This window comes from Pinus tabuliformis, chromosome Q, assembly GCF_031772625.1.
Source record: "Pinus tabuliformis cultivar Carrire ecotype Pingquan chromosome Q, CPIR1, whole genome shotgun sequence".
NCBI lineage: Eukaryota > Viridiplantae > Streptophyta > Pinopsida > Pinales > Pinaceae > Pinus > Pinus tabuliformis.
In genome coordinates, this window is record NC_142296.1 from 514264730 (window position 1) to 514289560 (window position 24831).

The 24831-nt window shown below is 39.1% G+C and overlaps 2 protein-coding genes across 2 annotated transcripts in view; both read left to right on the plus strand.

Annotated features, from left to right (window-relative positions):
• Positions 1-24831, plus strand: part of LOC149220417 (bystin-like) — a 181488-nt gene that overhangs the window by 29208 nt on the left and 127449 nt on the right. Inside the window, exons 6-7 of the mRNA XM_089384780.1 lie at positions 20392-20443; positions 20593-20920. Coding sequence (XP_089240906.1) covers positions 20392-20443; positions 20593-20920 — 380 coding nt within the window. The remainder of the gene's footprint in view (positions 1-20391; positions 20444-20592; positions 20921-24831) is intronic.
• LOC149220418 (uncharacterized) lies at positions 17253-18110 on the plus strand. The gene is made up of 2 exons (XM_089382806.1): positions 17253-17397; positions 17506-18110. Exons 1-2 carry the CDS (start codon positions 17270-17272, stop codon positions 17948-17950), a joined length of 573 nt encoding a protein of 190 aa, XP_089238932.1. The 5' UTR covers positions 17253-17269; the 3' UTR covers positions 17951-18110.

The window sequence follows — 24831 nt, forward strand, 5'->3', positions numbered from 1 at the left end:
ATAGTGACATTGACAGGGAATTGATTGATGAATCTAATGCTGAAGCATCTAGCAGATTCACAGCGCCTGCTCTTGATGATATAGAACTTTTTGATATAACAAGTGGGCCACAGGAACATCAAGAATAAAACTTGTGTTTCTGTTTTAGTTTTCTAGTTTAATTTTTGCATGAACAATTTTATAAAATTACCAATCTACTTTAAACTTTCGAGTTTATATATTTTGAATACTTTTTTATCAGATTGTTTTTCAATATATGAAATCTGATATGGCCCATGGTTTTGTTGAATTTGATATGGGTGCCAAATTGCCAATGTCTATGATGAATTTCTCACGTTGTTTACTATGTATGGAAGTTGGAACTTGGTTCTTTATTGGAATTTGCAACTCACTTTCATGGTTTATGAAATTATGTGGAAATGATTTAAATGTTTGAGCAATAATCTTATGTCTTTGCAATGTGCATTATGGACTTTGAATTTGACTTTAAATTGTTGTTGTTTTTTTTTTTTCTTCTTCGAATTTCTATATGTCGAAATTTATCGGCAAAATTTTAGTTACTGAACTTTATTCGAATTTCAAGGTCGTCGAACTCGAACTCGAATACGAACTTGGTGACTTAGACTACAACCATGAGTGGCTGAATGGTGGAGCTTCCCGCATATTCCCTCCTCACATGGATGGTGAAATCTCACAGGGGAGGAAAGATGCATTCAAGCGGGTTTTTCAGGATAGAGCATTGCTTGATGAGGTGGAGGATGCCTTTGCAGAGTTTTCCACTGGCATTGGTCGATTTGCAGGATATGATGTGATTAGAGACAGGGGCTAAGAAGCCCTATTCTTGGTGGGCAAATCATGGGGCAACAAGCCCTCCTCTTCAGTAATTAGCCATGAGGCTCTTCTCTTAGGTGACTTCATCCTCTTGTTGCGAGAGGAATTGGAGCACATATGGGAATTTGTACTGTGTGAAGAAAAGCAGGCTTGAGAAGTCCAGGGCAGAGACAATGGTGTATGTGCACACCAACCTTCGTCTTATTTACAGGTAGAGGGAAGAGTGGTTGAAGGGAAAGACAAAGATGTGGGATGTCTTTCCTGATGATATGGGTCTGAACAATAGTGTTGAGTTGGCATTGGCCAACATGGATCTCAATGATCCAATGCTAGAGCATGTTAGATTTGATGACGGTGATATTGTAGAGGGGTCATTCTCCACACCAGCAGATGCAAACACGACTATGGATACAAGGGAGGAGGAGGATGCAGACGAGATCAGTGGTGACCATGATGATGAGGACATTGATGCTGATTCCATAGTTTTAAGACTCCGACTCCGACTCCGACTCGGCCGAGGATCGACTCCGACTCCGACTCCGAAACGGTAATGACTTGGCCGGCTCGATTTCAATGACTCGGTCGTTGTAAAAAATACATTAAATATTTATTTTTTTATAAAAAAACATAATTTTAAAGATTTTAAACATAATTTTAAAGATTTTCATTCATGTTTCCAAACACACAGCATTATAATATAGATGGAAGACAACATATGATCAAAGTAGGCTCATGAACCAATCCATTATATCAAAATGGTACCCAATGGCAATACATAGTCAACTGTCATACATGATCAAAGACTCAAAACAAAAAACACATAACCAAGGAGGCTAGAAATGGCCTCTACAACAAAAGTAAACTGTGATGGTGACCAGACTCCAGTACTAGTATAGTAGTACTACAGTACTACTGGCTAGTAGCTACTGTCAGAGGAGCCAAGATCATGTCGATCAATCTCTGGATCATCATCATCAGAGTCAGACAGGGGGCCCCATGGCTCCTCCTCATCATCATCATCTCCAACTGCAACTGTAGAAGTGGTACCACTAGCAGGCTGTGCAACTGCAGCAGATGCAAGCTGAGATAGAGTAGATATGCGGCTGCGCTTCTGTCGTGGCTGAGCAGAGGAAGCACCTACAACTGGAGTCCTTGCTGGCTGTGAGACTGAGGCTGGTGGATTGGGATCTGCATTCAACTGAACAGGCTGAAGTTGAACAACATGTTCAAGTTCAACTGATGTCTCCATATCTAAATCTACATCAAGATCCTCATCAGGATCAAACTCTGCTGGACGACTCTCCACTACCCAATCTGATGTTGGATCAATGTCTTCCAACACAATGGGATCTGAATCAGGTCTTTTGTTCAGCAAATGGTTTCGTCTGAGCCGAAGGTTGTATTGGACATAAACTAGATCATTTAACTGTTTTTGATCGAAACGGTTTCTCTTCTTTGTGTGAATCCTCTCAAAGACAGACCAATTGCGCTCACACCCAGATGCACTGCAAGTTTGACTCAAAATATGAATTGCAAACCTTTGCAATTCAGGACAATGGCCACCAAAGGCCTCCCACCATTGTGCTGCAAAAAACATAGGAGTGTAATGAGTTAGCTCAAAAAAATTACAAATTATATCTAACTTTCAAATTATAAACGATTTAACAAACTTAAAAAAAAAAAGTAAAACTATTAAGAATTTGAAAATTGAAATTTTTGTTTAACTGGCTCATCTGCTTCTCTTGCAATCTTTGCTAGGTTCTTCCCAAAGGTACCTGTTGCATTGCTGAAGATATTGGCCTGTCGGTGTATCTCCAGCTGATCAGACTCCAATGGGATCATGCGTTCAATGCAATCAACCAGTCCATCTCTGACCTCCCCCCTCAAAGCTCCTGACTCCTTAGCTTTATAATGATACCGTGGGTTCAAAAAATACCCAGCTGCATGTATAGGGCGATGGAGTTGATTGTTCCATCTTTCATCAATGATTGCCCAAATGGGCCCATACTTTGCCACTCTATCCTTGTATACCGTCTTTATTTGCTCCTTTGCTTGATCCATAGCCTCATAAATGAAGCCCATAGCCAACCTTTCCCCATCCACCAACCGCAACACCTTAACTAATGGCTCAGCAAGCTTCACAATCTCTGCTGCCTTTCTCCAAAAAGTTTCTTCATGGACTTTCCTTTTCAATTCTTTGCCTTCTGGTTTGTTAGACCAATTGCTTTGATTCCATTCATCACTGGAAAACATCTTTTGCAAGTTTCTATGTTGGGAAAGCATAGATTGCAATGTCAAAAAATGTGTAGCAAATCTAGTGATGGCAGGCCTAATAATATCCTTGCCCCCAGTGTGTTTCCTCATGAGGCTCAAAACCAATGTATGATTGTAGATAAATTTTGTTATGCTTTTGGCATGATCTATAGTGTTTTTGACCCAATCTAATTTTCCAATATCCTCAAGCATGAGGTCTATGCAATGTGCAGCGCATGGGGTCCAAAAGATGGTCTTGTGTTTTTCCTCTAACAGTTTACCAGCAAGAACATAGTTAGAGACATTATCTGTGATGATTTGAACAACATTAGCCACCCCCACCTCCTCAACAACCTGATCCAATAGCTGAAACAACAAGTGGCCATCTTTTACCTTATCAGATGCATCAACTGATTTTAAAAACATGGTTCCCTGTGGGCAGAAGAGAAGAAAGTTTATGATGGTACGATTTCTTTGATCAGTCCATCCATCTGACATGATGGTACACCCTGTTCTTGCCCATGAGTCCCTGAACTCTTGCAAATACTCATTAATGGATTGAATTTCTTTCTGCAAACGAAACCCCCTTAGCTCATGCATAGTAGGGCCTTTGAAGCCTTTTCCAGCTGCATGTATGGCATCAAACATAGGCTCATAATATGGTGAACGAGCAGCATTAAAGGGGATATCAGCATCATACCACCATCTAGCTATGTACTCACAAGCAGTCTCCCTCAATTATTTCTTCCAATGGTCATCTAAAGTGGGCTGTATTTGAGTTTTACTAACTTCAGGACCATGTGCATCTGATGGAGAGGAGGGAGTGAAATAACTTTTGATAGTCACATCACCCTTTTTCATTCTACCCTTTCCCTTATCTTGAACAGAACCAAAAGAGGGAGGAACATATCGGAAAGGGTTGGATGTATCAGTTTGAGGGATAGAGGAAGAACCCTCAAAATCATAATGGAGGTTGGCAGCCATCATTTTTTGTATCTCCCTCTTCCTCCCAATTTCAGCCTGTATGTCTCTTTGCCTAGCCTTATCTTCTTTAAATTTCTCAAAGCTGGCCAACAAATTCTTCCTAATCTCCCCAATTTCTGGTGAGGTACATGGGGTAATTTGGCCTCTAATCCCTACCAAGTGTTGTTTCAGCCTATTAATGTCCCCAGGACCTTCCTTAATTTTCCTATGGCAAAATGTGCATTGCATTTGACTATCAACCATTTCAACATATGCCCAAGCAGGATCTCTTGCTCTAGGTGCCATTTTTTGACTAGGAAATGAAAGCAAACAATCTGAAAATGAAAAAAAAAAACCTTGATTCAATGTTCATTTATTTGACAAAAACACTCTCTAAGATTTCTAGATATGCACCTAAAATTTACTAAGCAAAAACAGATTTATAGAGGTGAAAAAAAATACCTCCAGGCACAAGCTGCCTCCTCAAGCTTTCTCCAAGAATCAGCTCCTCAATGCTGCTCCAAATGGTTGCCCAAGAAGCTCCTCACTCCAGCTACAATGCTCCTCCAAGACTCCTCACTGCTGCTCCAAAACAAGCTCAAGAACTGCTCACTAACTCTCAAAGAAGACTCTCACTCAAATGCATAAGATTGCTGTGAGTGAATGAGAGCACTTGGGTGTGTTAAATAGGGTTTTGGGGGGGGGGAATGGACCCCAAAAATCATTTAGCAAATTCATATACCTATTTGGAGTCCAAACCAACCAAAAAACCATTTAAAAATCCATTAAACTTTTATAAATCCGCTGTAATACGTGTTGTTGGGCGGTTTGTTGTGACTCGGCCCGAGTCATGGCTGACTCGGCCAGCCGGACCGTTCCAAAGGCCGTTTCATAGTTGGAGGCTGTGGCTCGGATCAACCCGGCCGTTTCAGTTTCGAAATGGCCGTTTCTTAAAACAGTGGCTGATTCAGATGATGACTATGAGGACTGATGACTCATGAGTCATGGGCTACCTACTGCCTTCAGGCTTGTATACCTGTGGTTGTTTTATATTTTCTATTTCTATTTGCCATTGGCATTGCACTACCTATGTAACACATTTTGATTTGATGACTTAATGAGAAAACTACAACAGTTAGTGTCTTTATTTTACTATCTTGTCTTTCTCCTATTGGATCATTGATGAATTGAATATGTATTATGATTTATCCTTTATGAATTTAGAATTTATGATTCATTGATTTATCATTTATGATTTGTGACATGTATTTGAATTTTGTATGTACTATGCATGCTATAATGTTACTTTGTAAACAGTAAAACTAACATCTAGATGAAGATCTATGTTTGAAATCAATGAATTTGTATCATTAATGAGAATTTGTGTAAGAAATATCTGATTTTTAATATATATATATACATGTCTTGTTCTGGGGGGTCAACGTGTCCGAATCCGACACTTGAATCCTCGTATCATATGAATCCCAAATCCCCATGTTAGGTTACTTAGGTCACAACCAAGGTAGGGAAAGGATAAACCATATCATATGTGCATGCAAACCACCGATAGTAGGGAAAGGATGAACCACATCCTACATGCATGCCAACCAACAATGGTAAGAAGGATCCTACACTTGGGGAAGGGATGAACCACGTCCCACTGGCATGTCAACCATCGATCGTAGGGAATGAGCATCCTACATGTGGGAAAAGGATGAACCATGTCCCACCGACATGTCCACATGTTCAATCGACAAATGCCTATATTCATCTCTCACTGGGGTATCCGCAGGGGATGGTGAACCACTCATCCTGCTCAGATGCCATAGGAGAAGGTGAACCGCTCACCCTACACACATGTCATCAATCGTAGGGGAAGGTGAACCACTCACCCTACACACGTGTCATCAATCGTAGGGGAAGGTGAACCACTCACCCTACACACATGTCAACCATCATGGGGTATCACAGGGGAAGGTGAACCGCTCACCCTATGGTCGCTCATAGCTCCAAGAAGTACCCCAAGTTCCCAGGAGCTTCCAAAGCTCAATGTTCAACCTCTTATATTGATAAATGAGAGGTTCATTATCTGTTGGACAGACGTTATCAATAAACACATCTCCCTCTGAATATTGGGAAAGTAAGCTTGCTCAAAACATAACCATTGAGCTAATTGAAACCTGCTATTAATCCTTTGGTGCAGGTGTAGTAAGGATAGACCAATTACCCTTATTTTGATGCAGAGGATGATGTTCAACACAAGTGTTCAATACTGATGCCACTGTACTTCTGTAGCTTGGAAACCCTCATTCATGTACTGTTTAAAAATGAAACCCTCATGGCTGTACCTGAACCTTACTACTACAGTATAATGTTAGTGATGCATAAAAAACCCTTCACTGTATCAAGGACATATACTGCTGCACACTAATTTGACAACTGAAGATGGAATCCACACTGCCTGTTACAAATAATAGTGCATAGCTACAAGGATAATATGGCAATACAAATACCTGTTTTAGTAAGACTCTAAGAGGCTGGTAAAAATTCTTCAAAATCTGTTCTAAAATCACTTCCAAGAATTCTACAACATTTGCACCAGAGACACTTAAAAAATCTAATCTAGGCCTGCTTCAAAGGAAACTTTAAGACTGATTCAAAAGACATGAAGAATGTGCATAAATATCCACTCTCAAACTGGTGTAAACTTTGTACAGGAACTATTCCAAAGCCATTTAATAGACTGATCAGAATATGCTCTTGATCCAAGGTCTGCTCTTACAAATAAGGTCAAAAACTCAGGTCTTAAATACTACATCCAAGCCACAGTCCGAGCTTTAGGTCTACCCCCTGTCACAGGTTCGAAATTCCACAGAGGAGACCCCAAAGTCATAGGTTCGAAATGTAGAGATTACAGAGGGACAAAAACTGTTTCAGACGTGCCAAGATACAGGTCACAGGAACCAGGTATAAGTGCTTTTACTTAGTCACTAGGTTCATGCTTCTTCACTGAATTCCTTCTTTAGATATCTTCTTTGAGATCTTCCACTAATCCAAACTTCTGTTCCTTGACTGAATTCTGTAATAATGTTTTATCCCAATGAAATCCCAAAATTATGCCATAAACCTATCAAATCTTGACTGATCCAGAGATGCGAGGAGCACAGAATTAGGGTCAAAACTCGAGATGGAGGAAGACAAGCTGCTTAGTGATTGCATTCTTTCTTGCTTGGGCTTGTCCTCACCTAGCTCTGATACCATGTTAAATTTTGAATTAACATGTTCTTTGCTTAGGTCAGTTACTTCATGAGCCCATTATTTATTCCATTAATCCATTAGCAATCACATTAATCATTGTCTTATAACAGTAACTGATGAAAGAACATCCAACATAAATGCAGAAGACAAGCCAAGACAAGAGAACACAGTAATTGGCTCAAGCCAGGGAAAAACCCCAAGATGGGGAAAACCCTTTATCAATTCTTCTTTTATTAATATCAAATGTTCAGCAGAGAGAGAGAGAGTACAATAAAGATGACTTGCCAATTGAAGATCTAATAACCTCTGCGCATCAACAAGACATGTTAGGGCACACCAACAACCCTAAACCAATGCTCTAAACACGGTGTATCCTTCTCCCAATGGTCTGCTCCCTTGTTGTCCACTTCTAGGCATCCATTGATCTAGGGCTTGATGCTCCTCCTCAACGCACCCTACAACAACCTTGTAACAAAAACAATATGAAACAGTCCCAAAACCAAGGAAGAAGCCCCTGTTCGCCTGCGCTGTACCTTCTTTTGACTGTGGCTTGAAGAGAAGAGCCTCCCTAGGCCTCACGGCCCCTCAAACAAGTGACCCAATCTGCTGCTGTGGCACCTCCTTTCCTGCGGCCTGAACAAAGACACAAAACTAGCATAAAAAGACTAAATACTTCTCTTCTGAACTGCGGCCTAAGTCAACAAGGAATCTGCTGTCGTAAACAACCTTGAATCAACCCTCCAAACCTCCTCGCTGGCTACTTCAAGCCTTAAACAACTGTGGCCTCTCTCCCACAAGGAAACTGTACCCAAACAGAGACAATCCTCCTCCACAAACTCGACTCCTAGCTCTTGGACGTCCTAGCGGAAATAAGAATATACTCAGATTGATTAGTAGCATTACTTTCATACTTGGAGTTTTAAGACCTCTTTGGTGGATGATAGCTATTTTCACGATCATCGGGAGAGTCTCTTCTTCTTTCATTCCTTCTTCTATTGTCTTTTCTTTCATACGACTTCTTGTTGTTGAAGCCATGATTATTGTTGTAGGACCTTGAAGAGTTTCTTCTTGGAGCATCCCTCTTTTCGGGACAATCTCAAGCATAGTGACCCTTTCGATGACAATTGTAGCACTCAACATCTCTATCTCGCCTTCTTGAATCCTTGGAATCTCTATTAGATTGAGGAAGTCTTCGAGATTTAGATGGCTTGCCCTTTCCTTTCTTGGCATTCTTTTTCTTTCCTTGAGCAACATAGGCAGAGGGCTCTCCTTCCTTTTATCCTTGAATTCTTCCTCTAGATATTATCCTTAATTCTTCTTGGTTGAGCTTTCCAACAAGGTCATGAAATGAAGGGAAGCTATTGTTGTTGCTTATAGTAGTAATGAAGGTTTCCCAAATGGGAGGGAGACCTCTAAGAGTTATGTTAAGTTATGGTATGTTCTATGCTTATAACAATTTACTTATCTTTCTTATTATTATTCACAGATTAGCAATCACATGTGTATAAAGTAAAGTGCAGATAGAACATTAAACGATTGACAGAAAATAAGCCAAGACAAGAGACACAAGATGTGGCGGCTAGCCAGGGACAAACCCCAATGTGGGGAAACCCTTTGATCAAATCTTCCTTTATCTTCAATAATCCAACAGAGAGAAATAATACATAAATCAGATTTACATTAGCAGCAACAAACCCTAGATCAGTCCCAAACTAGGGCAAACAATATCTCGCAAATCGACCGTCGGATTGGCTTGATTCCACCACCAAAAAATGTGGCCTTCAGAGGAGATCCAGATGGACCTACAACATAGTTCTGAGGAGGGAGTCTTCTGGTCAACACTGGTCAAACTTTGGTTTTGCAGTTGCAGCCCTAAAACTGTGTCCTTCCTTCCACATGTGTGAGAGAGAGTCTCTTTTCTGCGTAGTAGAGAAGAGCCTCTTTTCTGCGTAGGAGAGAGAGAGAGAGAGATGTGATGAGATGAGTGAGTGCAAATGAGGAAAAGACCTCTTGTATTTATACACAACTGTTGATGTTTGAATAGATGCGACTGTTGGGCTTCTGAGCCTACATGAGTTGTAGGTCGACTTGATAATTATTCCATAATCAAAATAAATTCATATCTCCATAAATACTTATCGGAATCGAATGATCTTTAGATCAATCCTACACCTCTCGACGAGAGGAATCTAATAAAAATATTATCAGTCATGAATAAGATGACCCACATGGAGTTTGGCCCTTGTTGCCAATTTTAACAAGTTACATTCACCAATTCCATGTTAAGTGTGGTTTCCCCAATTCTTTGCTATTGATTTCTAAGACAAGATATCCTCATAATGTATGATTGCATCATGAACAGGATAATGACTTCCCAACTGAGGCATATGGTAGGAGCGCGAGTTGACAAATACATGATTAGGGATGGTGTGACTTATTGCAGAGGCAACATATGTCCCACCCGTGAGTACACGGTTAGGGAGATGATCAGGAGAGTTGCATGACATAGCTTTGGTAGGACATTTCGAGGCATTGTACGAGCATGGGGCACAGTGGATGGTAGGCCTCTTTTACAGGAAGGCATGTGGGCTCCAGGCAGTAATTGGGTACATCGCTGGAGACAGGATAACATAGTCCGATGTGTGATTAGGCAGGAGCAGGGAAGTTTAGCGTGCACCAGATTGATTCATGATACATGGTGTCCATCTATTGGTTGCATACAGGGATTAGTGATGGGGCACGGATGGGCGCCAATAGTTAGCAGTGCTTCGCCGCAACAGTTAGTTATGATCAGAGTGGCGCAACGACAACATGGCAATTTCCTTTTGGGATTAGCATGGGACCTTGGCATTACAACACTTGACAACTCAACCACCATTATGGGTGAGTTGGTCTTTACAGGGGAAGATCACTCAGATCTTCCATTGGACTTCAATTTGGCGGAGGGCGTTTCACTTCTCAGTGATTCATTGGGGGTATCAAAGGTGGTAGTGGTTAGTTCCTATGGGCGAGGATCCTTTTTAGTAGGTTTTGGAAGGTACTTTCAGGAGTTCACTCATGAGGTGCACGAGATTGGTTTTCTGGTAGAGCAACTTCTTGCGGAGTTGGTCGGGATTTCACATTGTCGAGACGCTCTACTTATTGGTAGTATGCAGAGGGCCTCTAGTGTCTATTCCTTATTGGTGAGTGAGTGGAGTGAGAGATGCTTCACGATGACTAGGATGGTTTGGGACCCTGGTATTCACTTGGATCAACTTGTGGAGTGACAACATGTGATGGCATTGCTTGAGGGCAAGCAATTTTGGGGAGGGGAGACTGTAATGTCCCCAAATTTTGGATTACTAGGCGAGGTGGTTAGGAGAGTTTTCCAAAGCTTGTGTCAGCGTGGTCATAGGAGCAGGATTACTCCATTGGTGGGCCCAAAGGGTTTTAGAGGAGTTTTATGGGTCTGACTGGGATCACTTACCATATTTCATCATCAAGATCAATTTTGCACAATTTGATCTTGGTTCCGTTGCGTTTCGATGATTTCTGTAAAATGGCGTTAATAACAGGCATATTTTAATTATTTATGCTTAAGGTGTTGTTTCAGGCTGATTACTTGGAGAAACACCTTAGTGTAATAGCTCGTTGGAATTAGGGTGAAAAGATCTACAAGGAAGAATGATAAAAATGGGCTATGGGTGGCCAGTGTGACCACAAAGGCGAATTAAGCATTTTCTGGCATTAAAAGTGACTTTAATTAGTTTATAAAAGTCACTTTATTAAATAAAGAAAGGAAAAGTGCTTTTAAATATTTAATTGGAGGGAAAAGGTAAGTGAGTTATAAAAAAACAAAAAGAAAAGAAAAAAGGGGAAGGTGAAGGTGAAAAGACAACCCTAAACTCATTAAATAAAGAAAATGAGGAGACTCTCCTCATTTGTGCATTGTGTGAGTTTGAAGAGAGAGCTCTTGGAGAGAGTTGGAAGAGAAAGTTGAGGGCTTTGGAACCCTAGCTGCCATAGCAGACTTCAGTGTTGCAACGAGACCCCCTAGTCTAGATGTGAGAGTGAAATCACTCAGATTTCACCGTAGAGCTTCAATGGGGAACGAAATGTCTGAGCAATAACGAGGTATTCTAGTGTTATTAGTTGATTTTAGAAGCTTAATTGGTATTTTCTATATTCCCTTTGCAGGTGGAGGAAATGCCTGAAACTTGAGCCTTGGGAAACGAATTCCATGACCAAATAGAGGCTGAGTTTGTGGTTTATAGTGGCTGTTCATTTCGTGGCAGCAGATAGAGGGCATCAGTAGCTCAATTCACATCTTCTGGAAGGCAACTCGAACACCCAGTCACAGCTATCCCTTATTTTATTGCATGGATGAGTTCCCTGGTTGCCTGGGACTGCATATTGGTCGTGAAACTGAGGATAATGTCCGTGGAGCATACTCAGAAGCTTAACCAGGCCTATCGATTAAATTCTTGGCTGCATATTATTTAGAGGAGGGAGCGTATGTGCTGTAGGAGGTAATACAAAGCTACAGGCAGGCCGTGTCACATGTTTGGGGCATCAAATCATTCCTCAAGAGGCTACATCTCCTTTCTGAGCATAGCCACGAATTCTGGAGCATTAAAGAGACAATCAAAGGATTATTCCTCACTGCTGTAACCTCATTCAGGAGATTGTGTACCATCTCAAGGCATAGTTGAAGAGTATTGCTGATGTCAAAGACCCTTGTGCAAGGGCTGTCAACAATTGCCAAATTTACGCTGAAACTGAGAGAAGTTCTGTAGCTGCAGTTTGTGCAAGGATGTGTCTGGACCAAGACTAGAGACCAAATCGAGTTGAATATCAGCCCATCTTGCTCGCTGATTGAACGTGGAAGCTGTTGGTGCAATTTGCATATGACTGGGATGAGTTTTAGAGTGAATAACACTGCTGGACATGGCCAATTAAAGGCTGATATGTATGGTTGTTTTCCCTGAAAGGAACTGATAAGTTGGAGGCATCTTTGCTGAAGCTACATTACCAGGTTCTTCTAGTCCATTGTTTTTCCAATGTATTTGCACAGTAATGAAATAAAGGGACTGTTATGGCTATTTTCGTTGTGATGAAATCAATGTACCAGTATATATAAATTTGTGAGCTGTCATAAAAAATATAGATGTGTTTTGGTAAATTTGTGGGTTCATACGAAGTTGAGAACACATTGTAAAGCAAACAGATACACCTACAGCAGTTTGCATGTGACATGTTTGACAAAATTTCTAGCTGAAATATTTACTGAAAAAACTCAGAAATTTGTTGTCAATTGGGTAGTTTCCTCGTTTGGAATCTTACAGCTGCCCTCTACCAACCTGTGCGCGAGCTTCTCTTGCACACTCTTCCTCTCACAAGTTCCATGGACAAACTTGTGCTTCCTATTGCTTGGTCTCACCAACTCGTGCTCACCAAAACAATGATTAAACTTGTGCCTTCGTTCCTCCTTTTAAAGGCAATTCGAATGGTTAAAATTAGTGAGTTCTATGTTTGGAAAGTCGAACTGGTGCTTTTCTAGTTAACAACAGTTAACACAACTTGTTAACTAGTTCCTCCTAAAATTTAGGAGGCTAACTCCACTTGTTCTTTCAGTTTCCAAACTAACTCACACTAGAAAATCAAGAACTTGACTTTCAATTTCAACACATCAGTTAACTGCCTCATGCACTCCTAATTTTTAGGGAAACTTTTAAATTTTAGGAACTTGAGCATGCACAAAAAGGAACTCGAGTTTGACTCCTTGAATTAAGGCATAAATCAAGAAATCAGTCTCTCGCTATTATTTTCAACATAAATTAGCCCAAGCGACGGAGTAGCCTATAAATCCCTGTAGGTTATAGTACTTGATAAAGGGGAAAACCCCAAAATATCCCATGTTGGGCAAAGTTTTGGGGCAGCTGGGGCAAAAAAAAACCCTAAGTTGGGGCTTGGCATAACCCCCTCATAAAAATCTATAAATAGAAGAGGCTTAGATGTATTTGAAGCATGACTTGGATTGATTTATTTTGATCGCTGTTTTGTTGAGCTAGAGGCTCTAAGGGTTTAAGACCTCAATTTCTTCTTTTGGACTAGATTTGGTGGAGGTGATCCCACCCTAGCTAGTCACTCTTCCTTGTTCTGGCACAGGAAATACCCCTCTGAGGAAGCAGCGAAGTATTTCTGCCTTTGTGTTCTTGTTCTGGCCACAGGAAACTTCTCATCCAAGGAAGCAGTGAAACCCTGTGGAGATCCTGAGGCAGGTCAACCTATACTTCTGGGCAAGACGAATATCCCTGTGGTAATTTTCTGATCAGATCGAAGCATCATGTGGCAAGGCAAATTTGTTCATCTGGCACTGGACGACACTTTCTGGAGTTGAGTATTGAACAGATCGAAAGATCTGTGGTTAACCCCCCTGTGCAGCGGCACTCTGTGGCAGGAGGTTAAACGTTTGCTCAACGTCAAAATAAACTTGTGGCTGGACGTTTGTGTCTAAGGTTAATCTAAGGAAGCAGCAAAACTCTGTGGAAATCCTAAGGTAATTCGTCTTTGTTTTTTGTAGCCCTGCCGATCTGTCTGAACAATAGGAACGAGTTCCTAAATTTCTGAAGCAGGATGCAAATCATTTTGAGGTTTGGAAATAAGGGTTTCTACGACCCAGGACTGGGGCAAATTCTGAAGCTAAGACAGGTTAAGTAAGGTGGAAATAAAGGAAGAATCTGAAAGTGAAATGCGTCTGTGTGAGGTTTGGATCCATGCGAATGTCATCACTGAGGTACCCACAGCGGTGCCTGAGTCCTGTAACCTGAAATTTTTGAGGAAACTGGTAACATCTGCAGCCACAAATCAAATACACTAAGGCAGAGTGTTACCCCTGTAACTAAATCCATGTGAAATTGTACTGAATAGGGGCTCGTGCTATCTCTCTGAGGCAAATCGAGACTGAACAGAAGGTTACACAAGCAGACTGAGCAGTCTTGTTGAATCCTGTAGGGGTTCCAAAACATATCGTTAGCGCTGCAGATGAGCATTTTGATTAATAGTTGGTGGATGGGTAAACCCGGAGTCAGGATTCATCTTTCATTCCAGCAGACGCCTGCTTTTGCAGGACCCGTCTTATTCAAAACCTTAGGTCATTCATTCCAGGCTTGCAAGCAGTGATAATTAGTACATTTTCGTGACGACATTTTATGGCCAGACAAGTACAGTTGCTCATTGTTAAATTTGTTGGATTTGAATCCTGTTCTGGATCTTTTACTGGAGGCATTACAGTATTGTGTTTATGAATCACTGTTTTCACCAGTGTCGTGAAAATCGCGATTAAATCGCGATTTTTTTCCCTCTGCCGATTAAATCGCGATAAATAAACAAAAAAATCACCAATATTTTTTTTGCCGATTTTTCCTGAAAAATCGCGATAAAAACGAAAAAATCGCGATTTTTTCTTAAAAAATCGCCGGGGGTCGTGACAGCAAGGTTTTATAACGTTTTTTTGGGTTTTTCATGCGCTCATTTGGACAGTCGCGCGCGGAGGGAGGAGAAGCTGTTGGAGACCAAGCTGAAGAGGGTTTTTAGCCAAATCTAAGTGCTTAGAGGAGAAAATCAAGAGGAGACCACCGATCTCTCCATAGAAACGGCATGAAGATTATTTTTTTTTTGTTTTCATTGTTTAAAAACATTGTTTTTGGTTGGGAAACTTGGTATGGGCACCATTTTTCTTTTGTTTTCATTGTTTTTAAAGATTTTTTTGTATTTCTTCATTGTTTTGGGTTGGGTAACTTGGTATGACTATGGGAACCAATTTTTTTTTTGTTTTCATTTTTTTTAAACATTGTTTATGTTTTTTTCATTGTTTTTGGCATTTTGCCATTTGGTTGGGTAATTTGGGTTTGGAATGGTTGGGTAATTTGTATTTGAAACTTTGAACTTTGGAATGGTTGTTTTAGGTTGGGTTACGGGTAACTTGGATTTTCATTGTACAATGATACAATCATCAATGTAAAAATTAAAAATTAAAATAGTAAAATACTAAATTGTAATTTGTAAATTTGTAACTTGTAATTTTGTAAATGCTAAATTGTAATCCTAATCCTTATTTTCCCATAAGTTCACAACTGCACCAAAACACCATTCAAGACTTCATGTTTGCAACTTCAAAGTTCAAAAACAGACATGCCAAGGAAATTGGATCCTTTCTGGGAATACGCTGTACCTGATGCTCCGAATGATAGACAAAACTTGAGTTGCAAGTTGTGTGGAAAGGAGATGTCCGGGGGGGTGTACAGGTTGAAGTTTCACCTTGCACAAATCCCTGGACATGATGTGGGGCCTTGTAAAAATACAACTCCTGAACTTATCCAAAGAGCCATGAGAGCATTGGAAACTTTAGAGCAGACTAGAGAGGCCAAAGAAGAACTCAAAAGGCAACTAAAAAGGTCAGCTGAAGGAAGTGGGCCAAGTGGCACTGGTTCTACTGCAGCATCAGCCAATCCGGTAGCGGCATCATCATTTTTTGTTCCTCGAACCACACCTGGTTCACAACCATCTATCGGTTCAATGCTAAAAAGAACTGAGAAAGAACAAGCTGACAAGTTGATGGCAAAATTTCTCCTCTGGAGTGATATTCCTTTCAGCATTGTAAGGAATAATCCATTTTTCCAACCTACTGTTGATGCTATTGCCAGTGTTGGCCCGGGGTACAAAATCCCTTCTTATCATGATTTTAGAGGCCAGATTCTTCAAAATGAAAAGCGTGACTGCACCCAAAGATTGGAGGATTTTAGGGCATCATGGGCACAAACAGGATGCATTGTTATGTCAGATGGTTGGACTGACCAAAAGGGGAGAACCCTTAAAAACTTCTTGGTTAGTTGTCCCAAGGGGACTATGTTTATCAAATCTGTTGATGTAACTGCACAAATCAAAGATGCAAGAACTTTATGTGATTTGCTGGATGTATTTATTTTGGAGGTGGGTGAACAACATGTTGTCCAAGTCATAACGGACAATGCTGCAAATTATGTTGTTGTTGGTAGGATGCTTATGGACAGGCATCCTGTTTTATTTTGGACACCTTGTGTTGCCCATTGTATTGATTTGATGTTAGAGGACATAGGGAAAATTCCCTTTGTCAAAGATATTGTTGACTCATCAAAAAGAATTACAAAATTTATATATAATCATACATCTATGCTTAGCTCGATGAAAAGATTCACCAACAACAAAGAGTTGGTGCGCCCCGCCATTACACGGTTTGCCACTAGTTTCATATCTCTTCAATCCCTCTTGATTTCTATGTGGGATGTGAAGAGAATGTTTCTTTTAGAGGAGTGGCGTGCTTTGCCAATGAGCCGCAAACCAGAAGGAGAGGTCGTATGCAGACTAGTTTCATACCAAAAAGACTTCTGGGCGGGAGTGCAGGAGGTGTGCGCCGTTACTGAACCTTTGGTAAAGGTTCTTCAGTTGGTTGATGGTGAGAAGCCCGCAATGGGCTATTTGTATGAAGCCATGGACAGGGCCAATGAAGCCATTCAGGCCTACTATGATGATAAGGGAGATGATGGGTTTCAGAAACAACTCCTTCTATGGGGAGTGATTGATGAGCGATGGAACAACACACTCCATCGTCCCATTCATGCTGCTGGGCTTTTCCTGAACCCTGCATTTTCTTATGCATGTGAGTTTGATTTTGATGCTGAGATCATGGATGGATTCTTATCCTGTGTCCAGAAGATGGTGCGATCTACAGAACAACATATAGAGATCTCTAAACAAATTGAGACATATAGGATGGCAGGTGGCACATTTGGCTTTGAGATGGCTATCACTGATAGGACGATTAAAATTCCAGGTATTTTTTAGTTTGTAACTTTGTTTCAAATCTCATTGTCTCTTCAAATTCCATTTTTTTCTTATGTTTATTTAAAATTTTATTTGTAATTTTGTTGTAGATGCATGGTGGAAAATGTATGGTGGCAGGGTACCCCTTCTGCAAAAGCTTGCCATTCGCATCCTCAGCCAAACATGCAGCTCCTCAGGATGTGAGCGCAACTGGAGTGTATTTGAAAAAATACACAACAAGAAGCGCAACAGGTTAACACTAAAACATTTAAAATATTGCAAATTTCCAAATAAATTTTTGAATTCATTAAACAATATTTTTTTATAATTATTAATTATTATTTCATGATCTTTGTACAGGTTGGAGTCCCAACGACTTAATGACATGGTCTACGTCTACTACAATCTTCGATTGTGGGTGAGGCAACTTGAGAGGACACCTGATGTGGATGCCATCTCATTGGATGGGATTGACACCACTGCTGCATGGAGGGTTGAGGCCGAGAGGCCTCTCATGGATTCTGCTGATGATTGGTTAGTGCAGGATGTAGTGGAGGGGGAGGAGGAGGAGGAGGAGGAGGAGGAGGAGGAACAGGAGGAGGAGGTGACACCGCCTGCCCGGGCTACCACTGCCACCAGTAGAGGACGTGGTCTACCTCCTATAGCTCCTACTTCTAGTTCTTCAGCTTCTAGAGCACATCAGACTCCACCGCCATTTCCACCAGCACGGGCACGAGCATCTACATCTAGAGGGAAAGGAAAAGCTGTGGCATTTTCTCGCAAGAGGGGCAGAGGAAATCAATAGGATTAGACTTTCATTTTATTGTATATGACATTATGACATGATGAGATACATTATCATATTTTTTGTTGATATTTTGAGGCTGAGTTGGGACTCAGGAGTCGGGACTTACTATTCAGGACATGATTCAATGTTATGTGTGATTTTAGCGCTAGAAATGATATTAAACATCTTATATATTAGTTTTTTTTATCATATTTATGTGTCAATGTATTTATTTTATGTTGTAGATGGTTTATATATTAAAAAAATTGAAAAAAAATGAAAAAATGAATATTTTTGTACCAAACGATTTTTTCCCGATTTTTTCCCGATAATTCCGATTTTTTCCCGATAATTCCGATTTTTTCCTATTTGTTCCCCGCGCCGATTTAATCCTGATCACGATTTTCACAACATTGTTTTTCACATCAATTGATTGGGCTGCGTTATTGTTGGAACTATTAAATGGAAAGGAAATTTTTTGTTGTGAAACCCTAGTTGTATGCAGAAAACCCTAGGCAAATCAAGAAGAAAATTGCCCTAGGTCACTACAGCTGCTGGACATATGCCAACAAACTAAACCTGCCACCTTCTTCCATGCTGTACAAATACTCTTGAAAATAAAAAAGTCTGTGATCAGATAGTTATGTGGAGGAGGTAAGATATCACATAATACAAACGGACCCTTGATTTTACCAAGTTACCGGGCTCAAAGCAATCTGTGCAGCAACAAAACCTGCGAAGGAGAAGAAGAACCCTCCAGACATCTAACCACCTGCATCACAATGCATATCGAACAAAGGCCTCCCTCATCCTTGGGCATAATTAGTTATCAGTGGAGAGTTCTTTCATCAATGAGAAGACATTTGGATTAACATTTAAATGCTTGATGAAGCATCTTATGTTAAACACTTTCCTACGCTAACATAAGATGTTAATATATAATAAATTGAATATAACAGTAATATGTTCTATGATCTATCACATTCTTCATGGAATTCATTCCTCAATTTCAATGATGGCAATGTCTTGAAATGGCCACAAGATTTCAAACACATTGTCAAACAACTGTCCTAGGAATGGCCGTATTCATTAACGCTTTCCAATATTTTTGTGTTTTTTTTTTCTTGATTTCTCTTAAAAAAATCTTTGAACTTCTTTGCAGAATGCATTTCTAGAGTAGCCCCGAGGGTTAGTTCAATTGGTCGAGTTCCTGTTGCTAAAGAACCTTGCTAATAGAGGTCACGGGGTCAAATCTCCTTGACACCCTCGGGGTTGGGCTTTGCTAATAAGCCGGTGGGATGTGATCCCTTTGGGTGGATCTGCCCAGATATTTCGTCGGAAAAAAATGCATTTCTAGAAAAAAATGCATTTCTAGTGGGATGTGGAATGCATTTCTAGTGTCAAATATAAAAATGGGACATACAATGCATTAGAAGTTGTTTGAAATTTGCATCACTTGCATTATGTGGTCCTACATGCTGTTTTTGGTAACTAAGGTGTGCTGTTGGGTAAGCCTTTTGAAGCCATAACAGAGCAAACTTCTTTATCAACATGCTGCACATGCTATTTGGTATTCACATTCATTTGTGCAGGGTAACCTGCCACAGTGCTGACCTTTTAAGCTCCACTGTGGTAAACCTAATCAGGCTGCTAATTCTCTAGTCTAAACTCACTGCAAGAGGCTCCATTACCGTCTAAATATCTTAACAAGTTTCATTTGAATTTTCATAAGAATTTGTGTTTTCATCACTGCAAAAGGTATGCATATGTATTAGCACACAATGGGTTTTTAGAACGGACGCCTGCAAGCCTGCTGAACTACCATAAAAGATTTTTGTTGTTGAAGTCTTCAAACAAGTTACTTCTGGTAGCTATTTTGATTCAGGCCTTAGGTCTGCAAACAAAATGAAGTGAATCATTGAGCTGTACAAACTCTTGAAATTGTTCTTCTAATAGAATAAAATGTTGTAACATATATATAAAATGGTACAAGTGATATATCATAAAAGAGACATGGGGGTAGAGGAAGAGCGTGTATGATGAAAATTATGAGAAGACGAAAGAGGAAAATTTGAAAACTTACTGTCATAATTCTATTGATAGAAAGGGTTGCCTTAAAGAGGGGTGCAGTTAGAAGGGAAGAGAATTTTGAAAAATAAGGAAAAGCATCATGGGAAGTAGAAGTGGATGCATGACAGAAATATGTGATTCAAACATATTATCAATTGGACAATTTTGAGCATGGAGTTAGTTTCTGTAGTTCCTATGTATTTTTCTCTTTTAAACAGTAATATTTTATGGTATAACTTTCTTGGACATAGTCTGTGCCTTAAATCATTAGGAAGCTGGTCACTTTTTGCTGAACATTTGCTTGTTTCTTACCTGCTCTGATAAATATGTTAATACCTGATATATAGGAACACATTCAGCTACTCAACCAGTATTTTGATATTTTGCAGAAGAACGACCCATTCCCCCACTGGATAATGGAATTGTTGATGTTTATAAAGGGTAATGTAAATTTTCCATTGACTAAATTGTTATTATTTATGATTTTGGGCGTCAGCTTTTCAATGAAACATTCTGTCTGCCATGTATATATATTCTTTTGATTTCCAGTTGTCATTATTAATAACAAAGAAACATTTTGGCAATCACAGAGTGGGTAAGCTGCTTAGTCGATACACTGCTGGTAAAGTTCCAAAGGCTTTGAAGGTTGTGCCATCGCTGTCTCTCTGGGAGGAGGTGTTATATCTCACAGAACCAGAGAAATGGTCACCAAATGCAATGTACCAAGTAACGCGTATTTTTGTATCTAATCTAAATGCAAAGATGGCTCAGCGCTTCTGCAACCTTGTCCTACTTCCACGACTTAGGGAAGACATCAATAAAAATAAGCGACTTCATTTTGCATTGTACCAAGCCTTGAAAAAATCATTGTATAAGCCACCAGCCTTCTTTAAAGGCATTCTCTTGCCTCTCTGTCAGGTATGTGTCAAATGTTTTGCAAAGAATCTCTTATATATGAAATTGGGCTGTGTAGAGTTTGAACAGTGTGGATTCATTTAGGACAAATTTTTCTTGTAATGTATTAAATTCCGAGAAATATTTTTGAAAATGTAAATACACTAAAAGTTTCAAAAATCAGAACATACAAGACTTAAGTTCCAAAATTTTTAAAACTCGTTACAAAGTTGTCAGTTCCATTTGTTTCCGAGTTCCCTACTCCTTTCTTCTCCTTGTTTCGTGCCTTCCAGTTGAATGCATTCTATGCTTCTGACTGTATCAGGCTTGGTTATGTCAAACTGGTCATAACTTGCAAGTTATATATAGGTCTGTTTTTAATTTAAAACTTTAATATGTGGTGTGGTGGTGGGCATGATGTTAACAGTATATGTTGGCAATGTCAGTCACAGCATTCAACAATTGTTTCCCTATCCGAACCATTGTTTTAAAAAAGAAGTGAATACCCTTTTTCTCCGAGAAAGTCAAACAAACGTATTTAATTTTTTTTTTTAAAGCAAATGTGGCTACTTTGTTCGAGAGGAAATGATGTTCATTATGTCTTTAACCATTTTGATGTTTTATGTTTTATGGATTGTAGTGGTTTTCTTTCATGTACAGAACATTGTAGTTTGTTCTAATTGTTTAATGTTGTGGTCCACAAAAGAAATTGGATTTGCATATTCTGATTTATTTCATAGTACGGTCACATGAATTCAGCATGCAGACATTGTTGCTATGTTTTGTCCTATGGTTCCCGAAGAAAAATATTTTTAAATAACCCATTGAATATCAAAAGGGGAATGCTTGTACAAGTATGCCCCTTTTATTGCTTATTGTTTTTGTTTTTAGTTTAATATGTGGTGTGGTAGTGGGCATGATGCTAACGATATATGTTGGCAATGTCCGTCACAGCATTCAACAATTGTTTCCCTATCCAAACCATTGTTTAAAAAAAGAAGTGAATACCCTTTTTCTCCGAGAAATTCAAACAAACATATGTAATTTTTTTTTAAAGCAAATGTGGCTACTTTGTTCGAGAGGAAATGATGTTTCTTTCATGTACAGAACATTGTAGTTTGTTCTAATTGGTTAATGTTGTGGTCCACAAAAGAAATTGGATTTGCATATTCTGATTTATTTCATAGTACGGTCACATGAATTCAGCATGCAGACATTGTTGCTATGTTTTGTCCTATGGTTCCCAAAGAAAAATATTTTTAAATAACCCACTGAATATCAAAAGGGGAATGCTTGTACAAGTATGCCGCTTTTAGTGCTTATTGTTTTTGTTAAACACCAGCCTTCTCCTTCATTCTTCTTGGGTTTGAAGATATTTGAGGTGTACTGGTAGGTGCAAGCAGCTAGAATGACACTTGCATTGATTCATAAATTTTGGTCCATGCTTTGGTTATTTTGGCTGTTTGATTGAAGCTATTAACTGTGTTAGTGAATCATGATTGCCAAATTAGCTACATTGATAAAGATTCTTGAACTTGTGCTATTATTTTGAGCTACAAAAAATACGATAGAGATTCATTAAAGTTTGTTTATCTACCTTGAATACATACAATTCCTAGATGAATTCCAAAAATGTTATCATGAACCTTAACTATATATAATACTAGTAATTGAAGGCTACATGGTTGCTTGTTATATCCAAGGTTGCATGGAGCAAGAGTGGAGTGGGAGTGTTCTTGAGAGCATGAGCATTGGGAGTGTGATTTTCCAAAACCCTTCGGCGGTGTTTATATATATATATAATAAAACATCTAGAATGCCAAATTAGTTGCAGAATGTTTGAAAACATGCTTATTTGTACATCATTGAAGATAGAAATGGTATCCACAGGACATTAATGATTAATCATTCGAGCATCAATAATCTAGAATATAGATTCTATCAATTACAAACAAACATACAAAATTTTAAGCCATATAATAGCTAAGTTGCACAAAATGTTGAAAATTCTGGAAGTTCCCGAGATGGGTACAACTGGATGTTAAAATTTGGCAGCTTAGGGATGAATTTCTCCTAGAAGAAATCATATCTTTCAGTTCTATTTGAACCACCTATAATAAAATTTCATTTCTAATAATTCTAATATGACTTTCCAAAAATAGTAAGTCACATCTCAATTTGGAAGTGACTTTCCAAAAATAGGAAGTTATGTCTAAATGATCAAGGATGATCTCGACATATGAAATCCATTTTAAAATCAAATCAATCATGATTATACAAGTCGAGAATTAATATTTTTATCCTTGCTAGTATTATTATTATTATTATGATACTGTTATTTAAAAAATAGTCTAAAGTCATTCACCTTTAATGGTTTAATAAAAATGAATTCTCTCACGAAATCAATAAATTAAATTGAGAATCTCTTACTTGGCAAATTGAACCTATCTTTTGGAATAAAATGGTAACTCCACACTTAAGAGAATGTAACTCTCCCTCACTAATTCAATGTATGGCAAAAGTGTAACTCCTTATTAAATGCACTTGTAACTCCCTCATTCAATTCGATTTGTAACTTTCACTAAATATTCTCTCATGTCTAAGTGTAACCCTCTCTCTCCCTAATTCGAATTGTAACTCCTCAAGACATGTGTACCTCATTCTTTATTCTTGGGATGAGTTACACTTCTCTTTAAGTAACTCCTCCCTCATGGAATTCGATTATCTTATTGTTGGCTCAAGTCATGAATTCCTTTTGTAACTCCTCTCCTTTCTCATCTATTTAAGTAAGAGCAAGTGAGAGTTGAGAGTAGCATGTTCATTGTGAAGAAGGAGAGCTAGTGTTGAGTGTGTGTAAGAGAAGTGTGAGAGAAAGTGAAGAGTAAGAGCAAGGGAAGAGCTGGAGCAAGTGTGAAGGACAAGATTTGATCAAAAGAAGGAGAAGATCTTCAAGCAAAGAACAAGAACGCTTCAACTGCAAGTTGATTAGGCATTGGTGACTTTATTCATTCTCATTCTCTCTCTGTACTCTATTGAACAATTGAAGAAATCTAATAGAAGAAGAATTATTTGGGTTTTGCCTTGGTCATTGGACCTAACTCTCAGTGTCTCATATTTGTGCTTGGCTGTCTTCATATGATCCTTAAGTTTATGTTCTATCTACAGTTGTTGATCTGAAAGGTTGTGAAGAAGAAATCTGCATTCGAAGTAATTGTAACAACATAGAACATTCAATTTTCTGGAAGTACATTCAGTGTTATGCATATAACTTTTAAGATTCCGCAAATAATTTTTAAATTTCTGCATAGAACTTTCAGATTTTAACATGGTATCAGAACCTTGGTGAAGACAAGTCTAAGGAGATCAGAGACCACTTGAAGAGATCCCACTTGCTGCCATAGTTTTCTGATTAAGTTCACATCGTTTTACTTCAAGATAGAGGAGAAGCTAAATGATGCTTCAAACTTTGGTGCATAGAAAGAAAGGGTAGATATCAGTGTTAAAGAACACGAAGTTCTAGAGTATGTGGATGGCACAGTAGTTGATCCACCATAAATTGCAAGTGCTGCGGTCAAATCCAAACATAAAAAGTGTATAATCAAAGCTAGAAAAATTATCCTTGATTCTCTTAGGGATCATCTCATTACTTATGTTTCTGCTTTGAAGAAAGCTAAGGAAATTTATGACAAACTAGTGAACATGTTTGCGATTAGTAACTTGAACCAGATTATTGTCTCGAATAATCAACTGAAGGACATCAAGATGAATAGAGGAGAGACAGTTTAAGTATACTTCTTAAGAATGACCAAAATCATGAATCAACTGTCAATAGTTGGTGAAGTTTCACCCGACAAAGAAATGATGTTGATTGCACTTGGAGGCCTTCCTCTTGTTTGGGAGATTTTTATCACCACCATCAACAATATCAACACTAT

What these genes read in the sequence shown, in the direction of transcription:
- LOC149220418 (XM_089382806.1), top strand. Translation starts at nt 17,270, where the DNA reads ATGTATGGTGGCAGGGTACCCCTTCTGCAAAAGCTTGCCATTCGCATC. An exon ending in CACAACAAGAAGCGCAACAG is followed by an intron (nt 17,398 to 17,505) that starts GTTAACACTAAA and finishes ATCTTTGTACAG; the next exon opens with GTTGGAGTCCCAACGACTTA.